This window comes from Zootoca vivipara, chromosome 1, assembly GCF_965207765.1.
Source record: "Zootoca vivipara chromosome 1, rZooViv2.hap1.1, whole genome shotgun sequence".
Taxonomy (NCBI): domain Eukaryota; kingdom Metazoa; phylum Chordata; class Lepidosauria; order Squamata; family Lacertidae; genus Zootoca; species Zootoca vivipara.
This window is the reverse complement of record NC_142582.1, coordinates 121,770,588-121,790,687: the sequence shown is the minus strand read 5'-3', so window position 1 is coordinate 121,790,687 and position 20,100 is coordinate 121,770,588. Positions and strand designations below refer to the sequence as shown.

Genomic DNA, 20,100 nt, shown 5'->3' with positions numbered 1-20,100 from the left:
CCTGAGTAGGGGATGGGGGGAGGAGCGGGCAGGAAAGGTCATGGGTCGGGACAGGGTGGGGCCGATCACGGGGATGAGCCCTGGGTAGGGTGGGGGGAGGAGTCAAAAGGGGGACTCTTGAGGGCCCATTTAAGAGACGAAACCACAGTGGGGCCTACAGGGGAGTTGGAAGGGGGACTCTGAGGTCCCATTTAACAGACTAAGCCACAACAACGTGTGGCAGGGTCAGCTAGTAATAATAATAATAATAATAATAATAATAATAATAATAATAATAATAATGCCTCTGTTCCATTTTCAGAGCTAACCATGATGCAGTGTTGCATCTAGGCTGATTTTAAATGTCAACCATGGTTAGTTCTAAAGCAGAGCTTGAAACCAAGTTAGAAACAGCTGTTTTGCAAAGCCTGGCTCGGAAAGCATTACCAGCTGCAATCACAACTGACGAAAATTTGCAAGTTCTGTGTTTACATAGACATGAATGATTACGCATCTTTCATTTTCAGAGGTTTCTCTTCAATATTTTGTAAATCTAAGTTTTAAAAAGCAAATACATTTTTAAAAAAGAAATAGAGCAAGTTCTATAAAATGTAAACCACTCTTCCCTATTTCCTTGACACTTTAGGCACCCATAACAACTTGCTCTTTTCTTTATTGTTCAGATTTCGGGATTATGTTTGTTTTGTCTCACAAAGTTTCTGAACCCAAAGAATGAGCTGAGCAGAATTCACACCCCGCTTTAACTCACTGCTCCCATCCCTGTTTATTTGCCAACAGAATAAATTTATGCAAAAGAGGCGCAGGAGATTTTGCATTAATTTGAAAACTAATGAATCTGTATCATACTGTGAACCCCGCGCAAGCATGCTTGGTCCTCCTTCCATTTTCCCTTCAATCTCCTCCGGGGAATGTATATTAAGCTCCATTGGAGTCCGCAGCTGTGACATCTTAAGGGCCATATATACAGCAGAAAGTGTTTTAAAGCGTTCGGTTGGATTCCGGGAAAATTCTACAAAGGCTCTACAGGGAGAAAATGCAAAGTAAAAATAAAGTATGTTCTGTGGATTAGAACGAAGAAAATGCTAAGGCGGTAGGGCGTGTTGAATTTTTCAATGTTCAAATTACAAAAATGAGGGTTGCCAGAAAGTTGTAATGTGACTTAGAGATTCAAAAGATATTTTGGTTAAATTAATATAATTTTGCTTGGCCAGTAAAATCACACAGAATGTGTGTAAAATCTCAGAGAAATCATTCAAAATGATTGCCAAGTACTTGCAGTTATATATGACGGGCACACAAACCCAGAACATTTCAAACCCTTATGACTGTGAAGATACCTTTGAAAACATGTAGGCAATCTTTTTACGCTAGGTATTTATATATAGCCCTTTTAAAATATTTATTCCGGGGTAGTTGACTATGCAAAGTGAAATTAGTAATAATAATAATAATAGACACAATAAAACAATTAAAAGTAAGAAAATATAATGAGGACAATACACAAATTAAAATAGCTATTAAGACAGTGAAGTAGCAAATTAAATTCCAGCCATTCAAAAATAATACATCCTCCCAATAAAGGCAACAGCCAATTAATGTGCATTCGAATGACACACAGTGGCGCATGCGCACATGGTGCTGAACCAAGAAGCGACTTGAAAACATCGCTAAATGCATCACTAAAAGGGGGGATGGGGTGGAACAGGATGGTTTTGTGTGCACTCCACTGATCAAATATATGTCAGTGAGGGTGGAGGAAGCCCCAAAGAGACCAGAGATCCAGCTGGGCTTTGTTTAGGCTGCTCAGCCTCCCCACCTAAGAGGTGATGTGTGGGGTAGCACAGCTGCAGCCGCTTTCCCACATATCCTCCTGCCAGCCCCAGAGCTTCAATTCTAAATGTGGATATACAATGGTATCTCTACTTACGAATGTATCTACTTACGAATGGAGCTCTGTCCGCCATCTTGGATGCGGTTTAGATAGGATTTTTTCTACTTACGAATTTTTAGATAGGGTTGCTTCTACTTACGAATTTTTTCTCCCAATGCATTCCTATGGGATTCGACTTACTTTTTTTTTCGACTTACAAATGTGCGTTTGGAACGCATTAAATTTGTAGGTAGAGGTACCACTGTATTTGGAAGCAGTATTTTTGGTATGGATTGAAGAGAGCAAAACAGAGAGGGCATTTAGAGGGTGTTTAGAGGGTGCTCCCTACTTTACGCAATTCACTTACGTGCATGAGGCCCCAGAACATAACCCCCAAAGTAAGTAGGGGGACACCTGTAATAGCAATATTAAAAATGCAGAAAACGTTCTGCCCTGCCCATGATTAGCAAAACCAGAATGAATTATGCCCATGTTAAAAATGGAAGTTCACCTACTTGGTCCCATGATAGGAAATGGATTTCACTTGGCCACACTGTCTGAACAGGGACTGCAGTTGCTTATGGTAGAGGAAGCCGTACGGGGGAATGTTCTTCAACTGTTAAGAAAAATGTATGCCTTCAGACAGGTCAAATTTATGCATTAAAAAAACAACAGTGGTGTGTTACACACACACACACACACACACGGTATATGAGAGAGAAATGTGATTATTAAAACAACAGTATTGGGGAAGAGGAAAGGACACTTCAACATGGCTTCACAAGGCAGAGTCAAAACTTAGTTAAGCTGTACCATTACAGTTGTTTTGGGATCTTTGCCAGACAGCTCCCGGACGGCGATTTCTTCATCATGTTCCGCCAAAGTAAAATAATTTGGATAGAAAGCTCCAGCCATTACAACCTAAGAAAGAAGGGAAAGTTAACTGCCTCAGGAGAGGTGGCAGTTCTCCTGCAGAAAGCCATTCGTCACACTGCAAATGACATGTGCGTGATTACTTAATCACATGAGCCAAACTCTCAGGTTTCGTGGGGCTTGCAAATGTGTTTGTAGTTGCCTAAATGCAATTTGCAATAACGGCACTTTGAAACCAAGCATTTATTTTTTTAAGTCTCACAGATTTTCACTGGGACTCAGGTGTGTGGGGGGGTCTTGACTGACTCCATCTACAAAAGCTGAAGCTGCTGAAGAGTCCTGGAAGACCTGCTCCCTGCCTTGCAGGCATTTTTCCAATTGGCCTGATTGACTCCAGCTACAAAAGCTGAGGCTGCTGAACAGAATCTTGGGCTGGGGTGCTTTGGAAGGGTTTCTTGGCGGAGGGTTGTAGCTGGTGGGTTTTTTATATATATATTCGATTTTGTTGTGATTTATGTGGAAATTGTTGAGTTTTGTTGTGTGTGTTTTTTAAAAAAAAGTTTTATTTTACATATGTATATCTGGAAAAACATCTCTCGTGCAACCAGACATCTCACCTGCAAAATGAATCGCTGCTTATACACATGGTCTTGATCCATAGCAGGGGGGTGAGGATTGACCTGCATGTTGAACGCGCCCATTCTCTTTTTCAGCTCCTCATACAACTCAGCCACCTAAAAAAAATTACATCTTGATATTAAGCACAATACATTCCAAGACCACCAAAAGGAAACTTCATTAAGGCAAAACATCTCCCTCTCTTCTGCACAATGCAAAAACAAACAAACCCACACCTCACTATTTTATTTTTACAAGACTTATAAACAGCTCACAGAAAATGCAAGTATAAAATATACGGCAAACGTAATACAATTAATGTAACAGCACAACACTAGAAGAGGATTTATCTATTTATGTCACAGGCACCAAGGGCCTAGGCCGAAAGCTCAATTAATATTGGTAGGAGAAAAACATTGTGGTTTATCCCCACATCCTAAAAACAGGGTTCCAGTCAGCCACAACACAATTTAAAGGCCATTCCCACCACCTTGACCAGTTTGCCATTTTTCTTTGTATAAAAGAGTGGATCACCCTGGAAAATAGTAAAATCGCTAAATTATGGAGAAGCCAGGAAGCCCCAACCATAAGAGAGTGGCAAGAGAAAGTAATTAGCTACATTGATTTGGCCAAATTGACAAATTCGATAAGGGGTGGTTCGAATAAAAAAATATAAGGAAAATTGGGGGAAATTTGGAATATATATAAAAGAATTTGGGTTTGAAACAAATATCTTGTAAAGCTCCCAGGAGGAAAATAAATGGAAGCAGTGGGAAGGGAAATGAATCTGAAGCCACGGAGGAAGAGAAGGGGAAGTCGAATTGTATAAGAAGATGTGAATATGTGAACATGAAAATGCAAAGATAGGTTGAAACAACATTGTAGAAGATAGGGTAAAAAGTGTTTGAATCTATATGATTGATTATCTGTATACTTATTCTGTTTTATTTTAGTTTCTGTTTTAAAATCAATAAAGATTTTTTTTTAAAAAAAAATAAAGGACCAGTTTGCCATTTTTTCTTTTCCAACTGGTTCTATGTGGCTTCCAAGCATGCTCAGTGGACCTTAAAGGTTTTTCTGAAATATTGTTTTTGTGCTTCTACAAGCCTTAGGATTTCCCCAAACATGCCAATACCTCTTTCACTTCTCAGTGGCCTTATTATTCTGGCACAGTTTTTACTGGCATTCACCATTTGAGTTTGCTGTACATCTATGAATGAGGGAATCCTAGAAGTTGAAGGAGGGAGGAGCCCTTTGCCAGGAACAGCCACAAGAACAGTTCATCATGAGAGGGTATGCTCTGAGTCCCACATTAAACGCTGCGGCTTTTCTCTGCAAGCTGCACAGAGAAGTTCCACTGCGTTCCTGTGTGTTGGATCAAAGGGCTTGTTTGCTTGGAGCAATGTTCCCAATTAAACTCGGAGCGGAGGAAAGGCATGTCTCTGCCAGTGAGGGTCCCCCATTATTTCCTCTTTCAGGGTGCAACCCCTTACGTTCAAGCGGGGATAAACCATTTCTGTTAACTGCTGGGGTAACCTTAGTAACTGAGCACCACGATTCAAGCAAACTCATTAGCAGCCTTTGTCCGTTGTTTGCAGCAGGAAATCTGAACAGTTTTTGCTAAGTTACGCATTGGCTTCTGTGGGCCTACATGAAACGAACTGCATCCGATCACACTTTTTAAAAAGCAGAACACTGTGGGGAGCAGGGAATGGCAGGGCAGGAAATGTTATAATTGGCTTAGTTTTTGTTTTATTTTATTTTAAGAAAGAAAGGTCAAGGTACTTACCATGAAGTGCCATACTTTTAACATTTGGGGGTGGGAAAGGTGCCAGTGGTCTGTACCCTTGAGTACTTCCAGGAAAAATAGCACTGGGCTCTAGCAAATTAAACTTTCCATTACATTACCTTCCTTACTGAAAATGCCCTCGCCTGTTGAGGGGGCCTGGTATAAACATAAACACAAACCGTGTTTATGGAAGACAATCTTACTTGGATAAGAGTGATCGCCAAAGGAGGAGGCAGGAATTTTTCCATTTGGCAAATTGGCACTGGCCATTTGGTTTTCGCCTACCTCGTAGCAATCGTCACAACTTTTGTAAGATTTGGTGGTTAAACATTGGTAAAACCTGGTTTGGGGGAGGGGAGGTGTGGCCATCACCTGCCCCTCCATGTTAAAAGGTATTCCATTAAAGCATAGCTGCCAAGTTATCCCTTTTTAAAGGGATTTTCCCTTATGCTGAATAGGCTTCCTCGCGAGAAAAGGGAAAACTTGGCAGCTATGCATTAAAGGGATCTGGGGGTGTGGATCTTTGTCCGAAGCCCAGGTAGGGCTAGGGCCATGCCACGACCCCATCGGGGACCCTGGGGGAGCTCTAGTTGATGTACATCAGCAGGGCTCCCCCTATTGGTGGTTGACCCTTACTAGACTCCTTGCATTGCAGGCAGGAGTCAGATATAGTCGGTTCAATCCTAATGCCTAAGCCAGTGATGGCCAAACTTGGCCCTCCAGCTGTTTTTGGACTACAATTCCCATCATACCTGGTCTTGTTAGCTAGGGATGATGGGAGTTGTAGTCCAAAAACAGCTGGAGGGCCACATTTGGCCATCACTGGCCTAAGCCAATACCACTCACATTCTGTAACCAATGAAGTTGTGGCCCTAATTTGCCCATTTAACCTAAAATACTGTGTCCTGGTGTTATTATTCAACATAAGGGGGAAGTCTCGGGGTCTTGAAATGCAACAACCACCACCAATAAAATTATATACCACCCTTCATCCAAAGATCTCAGGGCAGTTCACAAGATAAAAATGCAACATGAAAGCACAAACAGTTAGAACAAACAAAAAAATATAGAGTGTGTGTTGGGCTAGGACCGGGGAGACCCTTGGGCCCAAGTGATGGCTCTCTCAGCACAACCTACCTTAAAGGGTTGCTGGGAAGATAAAATGAGAAAAGGGGGGGTAGCTGTGTGTAAAACCTTTAGCTCCCTCTGGAGGAAAGCCAAGGTATAAATGTAATGGTGAGACAAATAAATGAAGCAAAGAAGCTGATCAGAAGGTTATCATGGGAACCCCATAGTCGGGTCTCACTTTGGAATTGTAAAATATACTTGGTCCATTATACCTGAAGGAGCGTCTCTGCCCGGACACTGAGGTCCAGAACCGAGGGCCTTCTGGCGGTTCCCTCATTGCAAGAAGCCAAGTTGCAGGGAACCAGGCAGAGGGCCTTCTCGGTGGTGGCGCCCACCCTGTGGAATGCCCTCCCATCAGATGTCAAAGAGAAAAACAGCTACCATATTTTTAGAAGACACCTGAAGGCAGCCCTGTTTAGGGAGGCTTTTAATGTTTAATAGATTATTTGATTTCATTTTTCTGTTGGAAGCCGCCCAGAGTGGCTGGGGAAACCCAGCCAGATGGGCGGGGTATAAAGAATAAATTGTTGTTGTTGTTGTTTTGTTGTTGTCTGAGGGGAGCTGCTTAAGAGCTCCTGGCATTGAAATGAGTAAGCGAACAACATCCCACAAACAATAGGGGTGCTTGTATAGTTTTCATGTGGATTATGTACGAAGGAACTTACACGTGTGTGGGGGGGGGCTCATGCCTTGCTTGCAGGCTTCCTGCAGATCGTTGGGCTAGATGGGCCTTTGGTCTGATCCAGCAGGGCTCTTATTGCCCAGGTACTTTGTATTATTGGGGGAAAGAAAACAAAGACGCACATTCAACTCACCTCTCTAATTCTCTTGATGTGAATGTAGTTGGAACGACCCCAGTCGAGCTCATCCTGCGGGAGAAAGCCAGGAAGCTGCAAAACCTCTTCGCCAGGCATAGGCAACCTCAGCCCTCCAGATGTTTCGGGACTACAATTCCCAATCATCCCTGACCACTGGTCCTGTTAGCTAGGGATCATGGGAGTTGTAGTTCCAAAACATCTGGAAGGCCGAGGTTGCCTATGCCTGCTCATCGCTCTCCACCACCTTCAGCAAAAAGGAGGCATTTGCAACAGGTTCATTCCAGTCCAAGGGGCCCATGGAAAATTTCTTCAACCCCTTACACCCATCTCTGCTCATAAAGCATCCCAAGGAGGTAATCTGGGATGGCTCAGTTGGTAGAGCATGAGACTCTTCATCTTTAGGTTGTGGGTTCAAGCCCCACATTGGGCAAAAGAGATTCCTTCCTTGCAGGGCGTTGGGACTAGATGACCCCCAGGGTCCATTCCAACTCTACTATTCCATGAGTCTATGAGCTCATGTCAGCACCCAAACTTCCAGGATGTTGCTGATAGAGATGGGTGGATATGTCAATGTGTCCCTGCCTAATGAGATCAAGCAGGCACTTTCACCGTACGTTTTTGGCATCTGCTGAGCACATTCTTGCTTCGACAAACCTACCCAGATGCTTAGAAAGTTGAGGCAATTTGAATCTGTTGCAGTATTTTAACAGTTGTAAGGTTGTGAATTTTTATTAACTTTATTGATTTATCTTTTTGTGAACCACTTTGAGGTTCATGGGGTTTCCCCCCCACAATCAAGCAGTGTACAGTCATACCTGGTACTACTCAAAAGGAAAGGATGGAGATAAAGCTAAGTTTAGGTGCCCAGCAATTAAACAGTCCAGATTGGTGCCTAAGCATCCGACTGACAAGTGAAACTAACCTTAGGGTGTCTCAGTGTTCCTTTCTTCTTGCTTTCCTGCCATTCCTAAACAAGAGAAAAAAGAGAATAGGTTTTTTTAAAACAATAACAACTTGCTAATTTGCAAGTGATTCAAATTTGCAATGGATTCAAACTACAAGAACATTAGGAAGAACTTCCTGACAGTAAGAGCTGTTCAACAGTGGAATTTGCTGCCAAGGATTATGGTGGAGTCTCCTTCTTTGGAGGTCTTTAAGCAGAGGCTTGACAGCCAACTGTCAGGAATGCTTTGATGGTGTTTCCTGCTTGGCAGGGGGTTGGACTGGATGGCCCTTGTGGTCTCTTCCAACTCTATGTTTCTATGCACTTCAACACAGCCTGGACACAAAATACTCCACATGCATCAAGAGCGAGACCCAGGCTTTGTATATACCACACACATTAAGCGCCTGACTTCCCCGAAGGAATCCTGGGTGCTGGGAATTCCATAGGAAGAGGGACTGAATGTTAACCTGCTCTCAGAATTGTAGTTCTGCGAGGGGAATGGGGGGGTGTCTCCTAACCACTCTCAACATCTGGATCGATTTACAGTCTCCACGATTCTTTGGGGGGAGCCATGACTATTTGAAATGCACATTAAACCCACCACTCTCCATTTTCTTTCCCACCCAGCATGTTTTCCTCACTTACTGAGCTTTGAGAAGGGGAGAGGAGAGCTCCAAGACCATCCCAGAGCCCTTGCGGTACCTTCCCAAAGCCTTAGAAGGAAGGTGTTGCCTTCCTTACCCCAGCATCTGGGAAGGAGGCGAGAGGGCTCTGGGAACATCCCAGAGGCCAATAAGGAAGGCGCCTACTCACCTACTAGGTCTGGGAAGGTCACACAACTGGCTTTGGGAAGCCATCAGGGCCGTCCCAGATTCTAGTAAGCAACCCTCTGCTTTATTGGGGGGCGGGGCGGGAAGCAGTTCCAGAGGTCCCTGACTTTGCAAGATTTCGCCTTTGTGTGTGGACCCCTGGAAGCAAGCCCCCCAACTAAGTGGTGGTCCCGCTGCAGAGTGTAGATCAGGGGTAGGCAACCTAAGGCCTGGGGGCCAGATGCGGCCCAATCGCCTTCTCAATCTGGCCCGCGGACGGTCCGGGAATCAGTGTGTTTTTACATGAGTAGAATGTGTGCTTTTATTTAAAATGCATCTCTGGGTTATTTGCGGGGCATAGGAATTTGTTCATTTCCCCCCCCCCCCAAAAAAATATATAGTCCGGCCCACCACATGGTCTGAGGGATGGTGGACCAGCCCACGGCTGAAAAAGACTGCTGACCCCTGGTGTAGATGGTACCAAAATGTTTGCTTTCCCCCCTTAATGGCGACACCAGTTATTAGTAGCAAATGGGGACATAATTTGCAAGTAGTGGGGGGAGACAGTTACCTTAAAGGCATCCAGAAGCGCAATACAGTCACTCTTGCTATTCCCAGAAAAATGCCTTTTATTCCTGTCAAACAATTCACAGCAAACTGTTATAAAGTTAAAGAGCAGTCGTCACATTTTAAAGCTTTACAACTTTTTAAAATATGCTTTTGGCTACTGCCTCTGAAACATCAAAGGAACACCAGTACGCAAGCAGCTGTTTCTGATTAAATAAAACAGTAGATTTAAGTAACGTCCGTTCAGAAATGAGATCCTCTGCAACCAGATTCAGCTGCCAGGAAATTATGTTCAGGATTGCAGCCTCGAATGGCAAGTTTAAAATGCTTTTCTTCAGCCAAAATGGAAAATAGGTGAAGACACACAAGATGGTGGATCGAAACATGACTTCATCTGTTTTTTTTTTGCGTAACAGGTCCAAGCACATCAATTTCCTAGTGCTCCCCCCTAGTTCATATAATAGATAATTATCCTCCCCTGCCCACCAACCCTCAAACACAGCAGGGATTCATCCAGCTCAGGCAATACTAACATACATCATCTGAAAACAAAGCAAGTGTGCGGGTTTCTTCCAAACTATTTTGTATCTATATGCAAAGCTTATGCAGATTTAACCGGCTAACTGACCCACTGAAATCGAATGACAGCCCATAGGAAAATACCTGTATCCATCAAGATGCTGCCTAAAAGGTATTACAAAGAAGTTGTTCAAAGAGAGGGCAGCAGCTGAAACAAAGAGAAAGAAACGGGTTTGGTTCTAAGAATTGTACCCCACCTCTCCTTCACAAAAAGAGCTCTAGGATCCTACTTTTACTTCCATGTCACCCCTGACCACTGATCCTGCTAGCTAGGGATGATGATGATAATGTAACAAGAACAATGTCACAGGGGTCTGAAGGGCTACTTCAGAGTAACGACTCCACACAGCTCTGCATTTTATCTTTTATTTGGTGCTGCGTATTTACAGTGCTAAAGGCAGTGCTATTTACAGAGGAACATCTTAACCGCTTGAGTCAGAACCTCCGAATGGCGTTTGGCGCGTCTTTCTCCAACATAACAACTTGGGGAGACCCAGCCTCTTCCCCCGACGCCTCCTGCGCAATTCCGGAGTTGGGGGGATCGGTCTACCCCCCTTACTTCCCCCTTCCTGTCCCACCTTGGACGATGGCTCTGCTACCTTGCCTGAGCCTTGGACACCACTTCCTGCTTCCCCACTTGAGTCGGAACTCTCCCTGCTTTCCCCAGTGCTCGGGGATGGGCTGGACCTTAAGAGGGGAGGGACCTCTCTATATCCCTTGTCCCTCACAAACAACAACAACTTTTATTTGTATCCCGCCCTCCCCGGCCAAAACCGGGCTCAGGGCGGCTAACATCAAATATATAACATTGGTCAGATAATATCAGATAATAATTAAATTACCTCCTAAAAACAAGTCAGGATCAAATTAAAATCTAATTAGATGGCTTTCTGCAGGATTAGGGTTGGGAACAGTAAATGCTCATCAGGCCCAACTGTTTACACTGTTCTTATCTGGGCCTGTGAGAATGCTGGGAGGCCTTTGTTATACTAGTTCTTATACAAAACAAGAAGAGGAGTCAGGCTGAGCCGTAACCAAAAGCCTGGCGGAACAACTCCATCTTGCAGGCCCTGTGGAAAGATTATGGGAGTTGTATTCCAAAACCAGCTGGTGGCCCAAGTTTGGGAAACCCTTCTGTAAGCTCCTTTGGACAACAACCTTACTAAAAAGAAAAGAAAAGAAACCCATTATTTTTAAAGTACCATGAAGACACCATGACTTTTAAAGCACCATGAATATTGAGGTTACCATGAAAAACATTTAGTAACCTAGGTATGCAAGGTGCAGCTTAAGGCAATAAGTATACTTAATCTGTTGTCCAACTTACCTATTATAATGCATTCTTCCAGGCACCCAAAGACATGGCCAAGAACCATTAGTTTGCCAAGGTGCTGGTTCACGGGTAGCTGTGCCAACACCCTGCCTAGGAAGGTCAGCTCACCATCGTAAGGGTTCTTTGCTTCTGAATGGACAGCAAGTGCTCCTATCTATACCAAGACGCAAGCAAAGATAGTTGTTAATGGGAAACTGATTTGCCAACAATCACGAAGCTCAAGGTTAAAATTAAGAATCCCCTAATATATATATTCCAAACCTGCAAATATTTATTAATGTCAGGACTGCGCTCTTGTATCTGTCCAAACCCACATACAACTGATGAATTAAGAAGGAACACGAACTCTTCCAGGGCATGTTGGTCTTGTATTCTGATAACTTCAATACTTATTGAGTGCTTCATCCATTTTACAATGATGTGGTGCATGTTGGTTGTGTTCCTCCTTTCTCCCCGAGGTCTCAGAGTGGCACACGGCATACTTTTTTTAAACAAACCACCATTACTGTGAACATTTTATGTGAACCACCCTGAGACCTCTGGGTATGGGGCGGTATATAAATTCAATAATAATAATAATAATAATAATAATAATAATTAGTTTTAAAAAACTAAAAGAAAAGATAATGAAACAATACTGTAAAATTCAGTAACAGTCAGAAACAAAAGTTTTCAGTCAGAAGAAAATAAAAGTGCTCTGCTCACCATGTTCTTCTTCCTTATGCCTGCTTTTGCAGTTGTCAATGCTAAAATCAATACAGGGGTACCTCGGTTTACGAACTTAATCCATTCTGGAAGTCTGTTCTTAAACCAAAACCGTTCTTAAACCGAGGCGTGCTTTCCCTAATGAGGCCTCCTGCCCGGGCCGGTGCCCTTCCACCATTCAGATTCCGTTCTTAGACCGAGGTAAAGTTCGCAAGCCAGGACACTACTTCTGGTTTTGCGGAGTTCGTAAACAGGGCTGTTCTTAAACCGAGGTACCACTGTACTATTTGAGCATGTACAACCAAAAAAAAAAAGAGTCATTTCAACCGATTAGCACACGGGTGGGGAAGTGTTCTCAGATTGAGGGCCACATTGCCTTCTGGGGGCCACATGCCAGAGGCAAAAGTGGGCACAGCAGCTAATATAAATTTCACCTTTGTACAGCAGACTACATTCTACATACTGACACCCTTTATCCTAAATCCAAACGAGCAAGAAGCGCTCAGTTCATGGAGACATGGGGTGCCATTCAACATCAGGGTGTTATGACGTTTCCACCGGAACAATCCTCCCCCCCCCCATGCTGCTCCGGAGGTTATTCCAACCCCCACCCTGGAGCCAATTCCAGGAGGCATGTGGGGAGAGAGGAGAGGATGCCCTGTTGCGCAAGGGAACTCCTTGCAGAGAGCTTCTGCTGGAGGGGCACATTAGGTGAATCTTGCCCACTGAAGCCAGGCGAAAACACTTGGGACCAGTGAAGGGCATGGCTGAGGGATAGTGGATGCAGCCTGGGGAAGCGTTCCCCATTTCTGAGGTTTAATACATCAAAATAGATGGGCCCAACCTCCTTTAGATGCAGAACGGTGCGCTCAATATCGCTTATACTGGGAGGAGACAGCGCAGTTGCTAGCAAAGCCCTTGGTTCGCCCATGTCGAGCAGCTTCACCTTCAGCACGGTACTTTCCAGTGGGCGCCGCTGAAAGGAAGAATAAGAGCACAGTGACGACAAACGTGATTCTGTGTTGAAAATCTCTTCGTGAGCGACTAGAAGGATGTTGGCTTTCACTTTCTGGGCTGAGCAAATCATATGGGGCGGGGGGGAGGCACAGAAATAATCTGACAGTGGCCGTGTTCACACACCACTTTAAGCTGTGACTAAATGTGAATGTGCGGCATGCAAGCGCACGCTGAGGTCGTGGGTGCTTTGCTCCTCTTCCGCTCCTGTCACGCTGCCAGGAATAAGTCGTGGCCTGGCTTAGCGTTACGGCAGAAACCCGGGCTGGTGGTTCGTTTTCTCCAGGCAACCCATAAACAGTAAGCCATGAAAGCATGAAAGTTTTGTATATATTTATTAAATTTGTATACCGGCCCTTCACAAAATACATAATAAAAACAAGAACAAACATTGGCTACTTGCCAGTGGTTTGCTTGGAGAGAAAACATATGTGAGTTCCGGCTTGGACAATACATTAAGCCAGACCATGACTTGTTTCCTGGAAGAAGCAGCAGCAGAGAAAAACCGAAGCGCCCATGATGTCAGATCTAGATTTGAACCATAGTTTAGCTTAACTAAGGCACACGGGTGGCGCTGTGGGTTAAACCACAGAGCCTAGGGCTTGCTGATCAGAAGGTCGGCGGTTCAAATCCCCGTGACGGGGTGAGCTCCCGTTGTTTGGTCCCAGCTCCTGCCCACCTAGTAGTTATTATTATTATTATTTTATTATTTATACCCCGCCCATCTGGCTGGGTTTCCCCGCCACTCTGGGCAGCTTCCAACAAATACCGAAATACATTAAAATATCACAGATTAAAAACTTCCCTAAACAGGGCTGCCTTTAGGTGTTTTCTAAATGCCAGGTAGTTGTTTATCTCCTTGACCTCCGATGGGAGGGCGTTCCACAGGGCGGGCGCCACTACCGAGAAGTTCGAAAGCATGTCAAAGTGCAAGTAGATAAATAGGTACCACTCCAGCAGGAAGGTAAACGGAGTTTCTGTGTGCTGCTCTGGTTCGCCAGAAGCGGCTTTGTCATGCTGGCCACATGACCTGGAAGCTGTACGCCAACTCCCTCGGCCAGTAAAGTGAGATGAGCGCTGCAACCCCAGAGTCATTCGCCACTGGACCTAATGGTCAGGGGCTCCTTTACCTTTACCTTTAAGCTTAACTACAGTTTGAAGTGATGTACTAACCAAGCCATCAATCTCCAGACAGACATAGCAAGCAGGACAGGCAGGTTGCTCACCTGCAACTGTGGCTCCTTGGACATCTGCACTGTCTCAAATTGGGGTTCGGTGCCTCCTCAAAAGATTGAAACCTTCTCAAGCTAATTGAGGAATTGTTTTGTCAGGAAGCCCACCCGTGAGCCCCAGCCCACATACTCAAAGGGGCACGTCTAGAAAATTGATTTTGCTTGCATTTTAATTGGACAGCACCCAGTTCACACTTCTCAACCCAATATGCATACCAAAACACAGCCTTCCCTCAAAATTTGCACTCCTCCCAAAACACACACACAAAAGTGCATTATAATATTTGAGTAAAGTGTGTATAAAGAAGCAAATACCAAAATGCACTATATTAGGGGTTTGCAAAAATGTGTTTATATTAGTCAAAACTGCATGCAAAAAACGTGTTTACTGGGAAAGATCTGCAGTAAATTGCTGCCAAATTCTCATCGGAAGAAATTTGCAGATTGCCACGGAAATTTGGAAAAACGAGGAACTGAGAGAAACCGAAATTGGCAGGCATGCAAATATTGTGTGTGATTCTTACCATCATCTCAGGCATGGTGGTCTCGGGTATATAGTTTTCCCAGAAGTCCTTGTACACTAGCCTGTAGCAGTATCCTTTAGAAACACGTCCTGCCCGACCTTCACAGGAAAGACATAAGCTGCTTTGACTGGTTACGTTTGCGTTTAAACTTCCTTGACAGTGGCTAATACTGAGAGGAGGGCTCGACGTATCCCACAAACGCTGCCTGCTTGCTTTCATTTAAGCCTTATGCTTAAAAATGGACTAAAGAAGCAATCATCCACAGGCAATAGGGAGACACTGGGGGCCTAGCGGCCTTTCGGATCTTTCCTGAATTTTGCAACCTTTGAAAGGGCAAAAAGGAAAGAAACAGAGCCACTCCAAACCCATCAGACAAATCTGACCCATGACCAACATTTCTACCACTCCTGCAAATTTCCTTATACTGTATCCTGGTCTGTAGTTCTGGACCCTTGAAGTTTGGATTTGTTTTATTCTAGATTGTTTTATTTGGTGGTTTAATGTGTTGCAAACCACTTTCAGATTTTGTCTTTCAAATATAAAGCAATATAGAAACAAAATGAATAACAAAAAAATATATTATAATAATAACTTTATATCAGCACCATCCTTGCTGCAGCACTTTATACCCGGAAAACAACTTACCTCTCCTCTGATTACTGCTGGTTTTAGAAGCCCAGCACAGCCTCAAGCTTTGATAGTTGGTCTCTTCATCACAAACAAGATTTCTGGTCAAACAGAAATCAATGACTACAAAAATAAATAAGAATGAACAAAGTTTAGGGAATGAAATTGTGCTTCTGCAATGCAAATGTTTGTTGGTTTAATGGAAGATAAGACATACAAAAGAGAGGAAGAGACTATGCAAAACAGAAGAGCGGTGATCTTAAATGGCATGTTGCATTACAAGAAACTGTGTTCAACTTGGCTCAACTGGAGGCAGTCATAACTTTTCACGGTCGGAATTTTTTTGGGGGGAAAGTGTGGCTTATATTCTGGCCAATATGGTATGATAAGCATCTTCAAATATCTCAAGGGCTGTCACAAGGAAGACAGAGCAAGCTCGTTTCCCCCTGCTCCGGAGGATAAGACCCAAACAAAAGTGATTCAGGTTACATGAAAGGAGATTCCGGAGGATAAGACCCAAACAAAAGTGATTCAGGTTACATGAAAGGAGATTCCGACTAAGCATCAGAAAGAACTTTATGAAGGCAAGAGCTGTTCAGCAGTGGAACAGACTCCCACCAGATGTGGTGGACTCTCCTTCTTTGGAGGTTTTTAAGCAGAGGTTGGGTGATCACCTGACATGTATGATCTAGCTGAGATTCCTGCATTGCAGGGGGTTGGACTAGATGACCCTCGGAGTCCCTTCCAACTCTAGAATTCTAAAATTCTATGGTTCTAGGAGTCTGCAGCCCCCAACATCCCTGATCATTGGGCCAGAATGTCTGGGGGTGATGGGAGTCAGAGTCCAACAACTTCTGGAGGTCCACAGGTACCTAATCCCTGGGTTAGAAAGTTTGGTGGCAACTGGGGGGGGGACCCAGGTTCAAATCCCACACAGACATGAAGCTCACGCCAGTCGGTAGCCCAGAATGCAAGCAATGCTATGCCAAACTATGACTTAGAATGAACAAGTAAAAAGATGTGTGTAACTCTATAATTCATCTCATGGGGCTGCTGTGAGAGGAGACAGAGGGTAAGAAATACATATGCCTTCCTGAAGAGTAAAGATGGAGAATTCCAACAGAAACGGGAGCAGAAATTGCCAATGTTCGATTATTCGTCCTGTGTCCAGAATGAAAACCACTCTACTGAATACAATCTGCATTCACTGCTGTTGCTTTCAGTCTGCAAACAATATTTAATTAATTAGATTTCCCCCCTATTTGCATTGTGCTTCTTTTGCACTCAAGTGAACGAAGTGGAACAACATTATGACAACGTAATTTCGCCACAGCGTAGAATCAGTAATGCGCTTTTTTTGCAGAAAATTAACTGAAGCGGAACTGAAGCAGTGTTGCATGGAATAAATACAGGGCAGAACAGAAAATGATGACCTCTTACATCCCTCTTGAAGAATCGTAAGAGTGGGATAAACACGTGATTAATTTAAATAAGTATCAGCAGTCTGAATCTGCTGCAAACTTTACACACACACACACACACACACACACTAAAGAAAGAAAAGATATCTGTGTTTGCTCTTGCTTGCATTTTAAAGAGGTGATCTCCTTTGCAGAAGGTATGCCTTTTTTAGCTGCTAAACTGAAGACCAGATTTAAAATGGATTTTCTAAAAGATACGCTTTTCAGCATGCAGAAGATTCTGACTACCCACTGAAAAAGCCTGTCCTCCTTTTAAAAAAAAACAAGCAACTGTGAATGGATTAAGACAAGGGCACAGACATTCTCCTCCTTACCTCATGGCTGGTGCTGCTGCTACCACCAGAGGTCATGAGAATATTGTCAGCTAAGCTTGGGGCTGCTGCCACCGCAAAGGTCAAAAACAGCAATACTAAACCACCAGGCAAAATCAAGGAAGAGCCTGCGAGGAGGTGGGGGAGTGGGATGTGAAAACAAGCCTCCTTCTCTCCTAGGAGGGACAGGGAGCTCCCTTTTGTTGAGAAGCTGCTAGTGCCAATCGGAAGGTCTTGATCTTGCATTTGTGTCTCTCCGCATAATTGTTTAGATGCTTCATGTTGCTGCCAACAGCCAGCTCACACTTTATAGGCCTCAAAGCAGGTTTCCTCTCTAGCGAAACACACACACACACACAAATTCATCACTGCAATACAGCATTCAAAAGAGTTGGTTTTTAAAAAGCAATGCTCCTATCATATTAGGCCAGTTGATGCCTACGGCGCTTGAGCAAGGGCGCACATCTTGAGCACAAAGGCTTCTCCTGCGTTAAGAGTCCTTTCATGCTGGTGTGATCGTAAAAGGTAAAGGGACCCCTGACCATTAGGTCCAGTCGTGACCAACTCTAGGGTTGTGGCGCTTATCTCGCGTTATTGGCTGAGGGAGTCGGTGTACAGCTTCCAGGTCATGTGGCCAGCATGACTAAGCCGCTTCTGGTGAACCAGAGCAGCACACAGAAACGCCGTTTACCTTCCCGCTTGGAGCGGTACCTATTTATCTACTTGCACTTTGACGTGCTTTCGAACTGCTAGGTTGACAGGAGCTGGGACCGAGCCACAGAGCTCACCCCGTCGCGGGGATTCGAACCGCCGATCTTCTGGTCGGCAAGCCCTAGGCTCAGTGGTTTAACCCACAGCGCCACCCGCATCCCAATGGTGTGATCATATTTTTTGTGCAATTGGCTGAAAGCAGACTTTTAAAAGATCATACAACACTTCATATAGCGCTATGTCATCAGGCAACAGCTTCCCCATGGTGAAGATGCTTGCTATAATGTTTACTCATGATGCGTCTTATTCAACATAAGATCCCCTTCAAATTTAGTTTGAAGGTTCCTCTTCAAAGCTTCTTCCCCTTGCTTTCTTTTCTAAGGGTACTAAAGCACTAAACTTAGTTTGCTCTTTTCTGAGCAGACTGTGTGCTCTTCAATTCCTGGTTAAGTTTTCTTCGCTTTCCTTAAAAAAAAGAAAGAAAATGTAATTCAAGTAAAGCTGTAAGTAAGGCATGCATACTCATAGTCAATAAAACGAGAGTCAATGATGCCATATCTCCACTAGGCAGGAAGCAATGACATGGGAAGATGACAAATGGAGGAACCTTCAACTGAACAGTACAGTAGTGCTGCAAAATTTCGGCAGTCTTCTTTTGGCAGGCTGGAGCGACAGTTCCATTTGAAGTGGACAAAATCTCCGCAAATCAGATGTGAAAGAGAAACACAGGTACAATATAGAACACACTAGAATGTACCGGGTTGCCAACAATATTGCCTGAATTCCCTATTTAAAGAAATGTGAGCGAACCAAGGATGGCAGTTCCAGACTAAACAGTTCGTGTTGAAGCTAGCAAAGTAAAAAAAAAACAACAACCAACACTTTAATCTCACAGAAATAAAAAAGCACTTAAGAACCCAACTTGGGCCACCAATTTGCATGCTTAGCATTCTTTGGTGTGAGCAATTTGTGTACAACCCAGAAGATGGAACAATCTAAGTGCTGCTGAACTCTGATACTTTAAAAATAGTGTTGTAAAGTGTCGCTGGTTTCTGCACAAGTTTGGTATGGCTAATGGCCTCTGCCTTGTGACCATTATACTCCATGTGACATTATAATATCTGGCTTGCCAAGAGCTTTCAATCTCTACTTTTAAACGTGCAAGTTTCTAGCCCCTATGGTAAAAAAAAAAATGCAAGCAACTTGTCTGCAAAAGACTCAAAAAGCCAGGCTTCTGTATACGTGAGGAGCTTCCTTACATCTACTCAACACATGCTAACCACAGTATGAATACAATAAATGCTACTCCCACTTCTCTGTCCTACAACCTCCCCCCCCCCTTTTCTTTACCTTTCTGGTGCTTACCAAACTAGCACCCCAAGCAACTGCACTTGATTTTATGCAAATTGAATGAATCACAGTAAATTAAAATAATATACCTAATTTAATGTGAGTAGTTATTGCCAAAAGCCATAAAACTCCCTCTTCCTGACTTTCCTCCCAGAACAAAATACAACTTTTCCTTGGGGCAGAATTTGAATTTTTGGCACAAAGAACACTGCATCCTAATTTTAAATGTGCCTTTGAGAGAGAGCTCCAAGACAGGGAGATAAAGACTTTAGCAATTCTGCCTTGCATAGTAAAACAGGGACCCAGGGACCTTATGTTCTGAAGCAAACAGCTCAAAGGGTTTTAAATGTTGATTTATCAATAAGGCTAGAAGAAAAGAAAAGCAGAACATACAAATACTTATTTTTATTCCTATGACCATAATGCATCAAAACATGCTTACCGTATTTGACATCTGGAACTGTTACAGAGCTCTCTGCAATGTTTGTAGACAGAATGATCTACATGAGGATTTTAAAAAAGAAGAAATAAGAGGAAACAAGAAATTGTTCATTTAATGATTTACATGATTTATTTAATTAACGGCATTTAAAGGCTGCCCAACAATAATACAATTTACTAGCCGTAATATAAAAAAGCAAGCCTAAAAAAACCCACAAGAAAGCAAATAATCACAGCAAAAATTATTGCTATTATTTATATGCAGCATATATGACCAAGTAGAATCATAGAACTTTAGAGCTGGAAGGGATCTCAAGGGTCAACTAGTCCAACCCCCTTTCAATACAAGAATCTCAGCTAAAGCATCCATGACA

At 43.5% G+C, this 20,100-nt stretch overlaps 1 protein-coding gene across 1 annotated transcript in view; it reads right to left on the bottom strand.

Moving 5' to 3' along the window:
* Positions 1-20,100, bottom strand: part of TDRD9 (tudor domain containing 9) — an 80,895-nt gene that overhangs the window by 14,462 nt on the left and 46,333 nt on the right. Inside the window, exons 12-24 of the mRNA XM_035105043.3 lie at positions 19,728-19,785; positions 15,451-15,555; positions 14,806-14,903; positions 12,880-13,011; positions 11,325-11,484; positions 10,082-10,145; positions 9,423-9,486; positions 8,019-8,063; positions 7,094-7,147; positions 3,361-3,477; positions 2,684-2,791; positions 2,386-2,486; positions 847-1,020 (exon numbers count right to left, since the gene is read on the bottom strand). Of these exons, the coding sequence (XP_034960934.1) occupies positions 847-1,020; positions 2,386-2,486; positions 2,684-2,791; positions 3,361-3,477; positions 7,094-7,147; positions 8,019-8,063; positions 9,423-9,486; positions 10,082-10,145; positions 11,325-11,484; positions 12,880-13,011; positions 14,806-14,903; positions 15,451-15,555; positions 19,728-19,785 (1,280 nt within the window). The remainder of the gene's footprint in view (positions 1-846; positions 1,021-2,385; positions 2,487-2,683; positions 2,792-3,360; positions 3,478-7,093; positions 7,148-8,018; positions 8,064-9,422; positions 9,487-10,081; positions 10,146-11,324; positions 11,485-12,879; positions 13,012-14,805; positions 14,904-15,450; positions 15,556-19,727; positions 19,786-20,100) is intronic.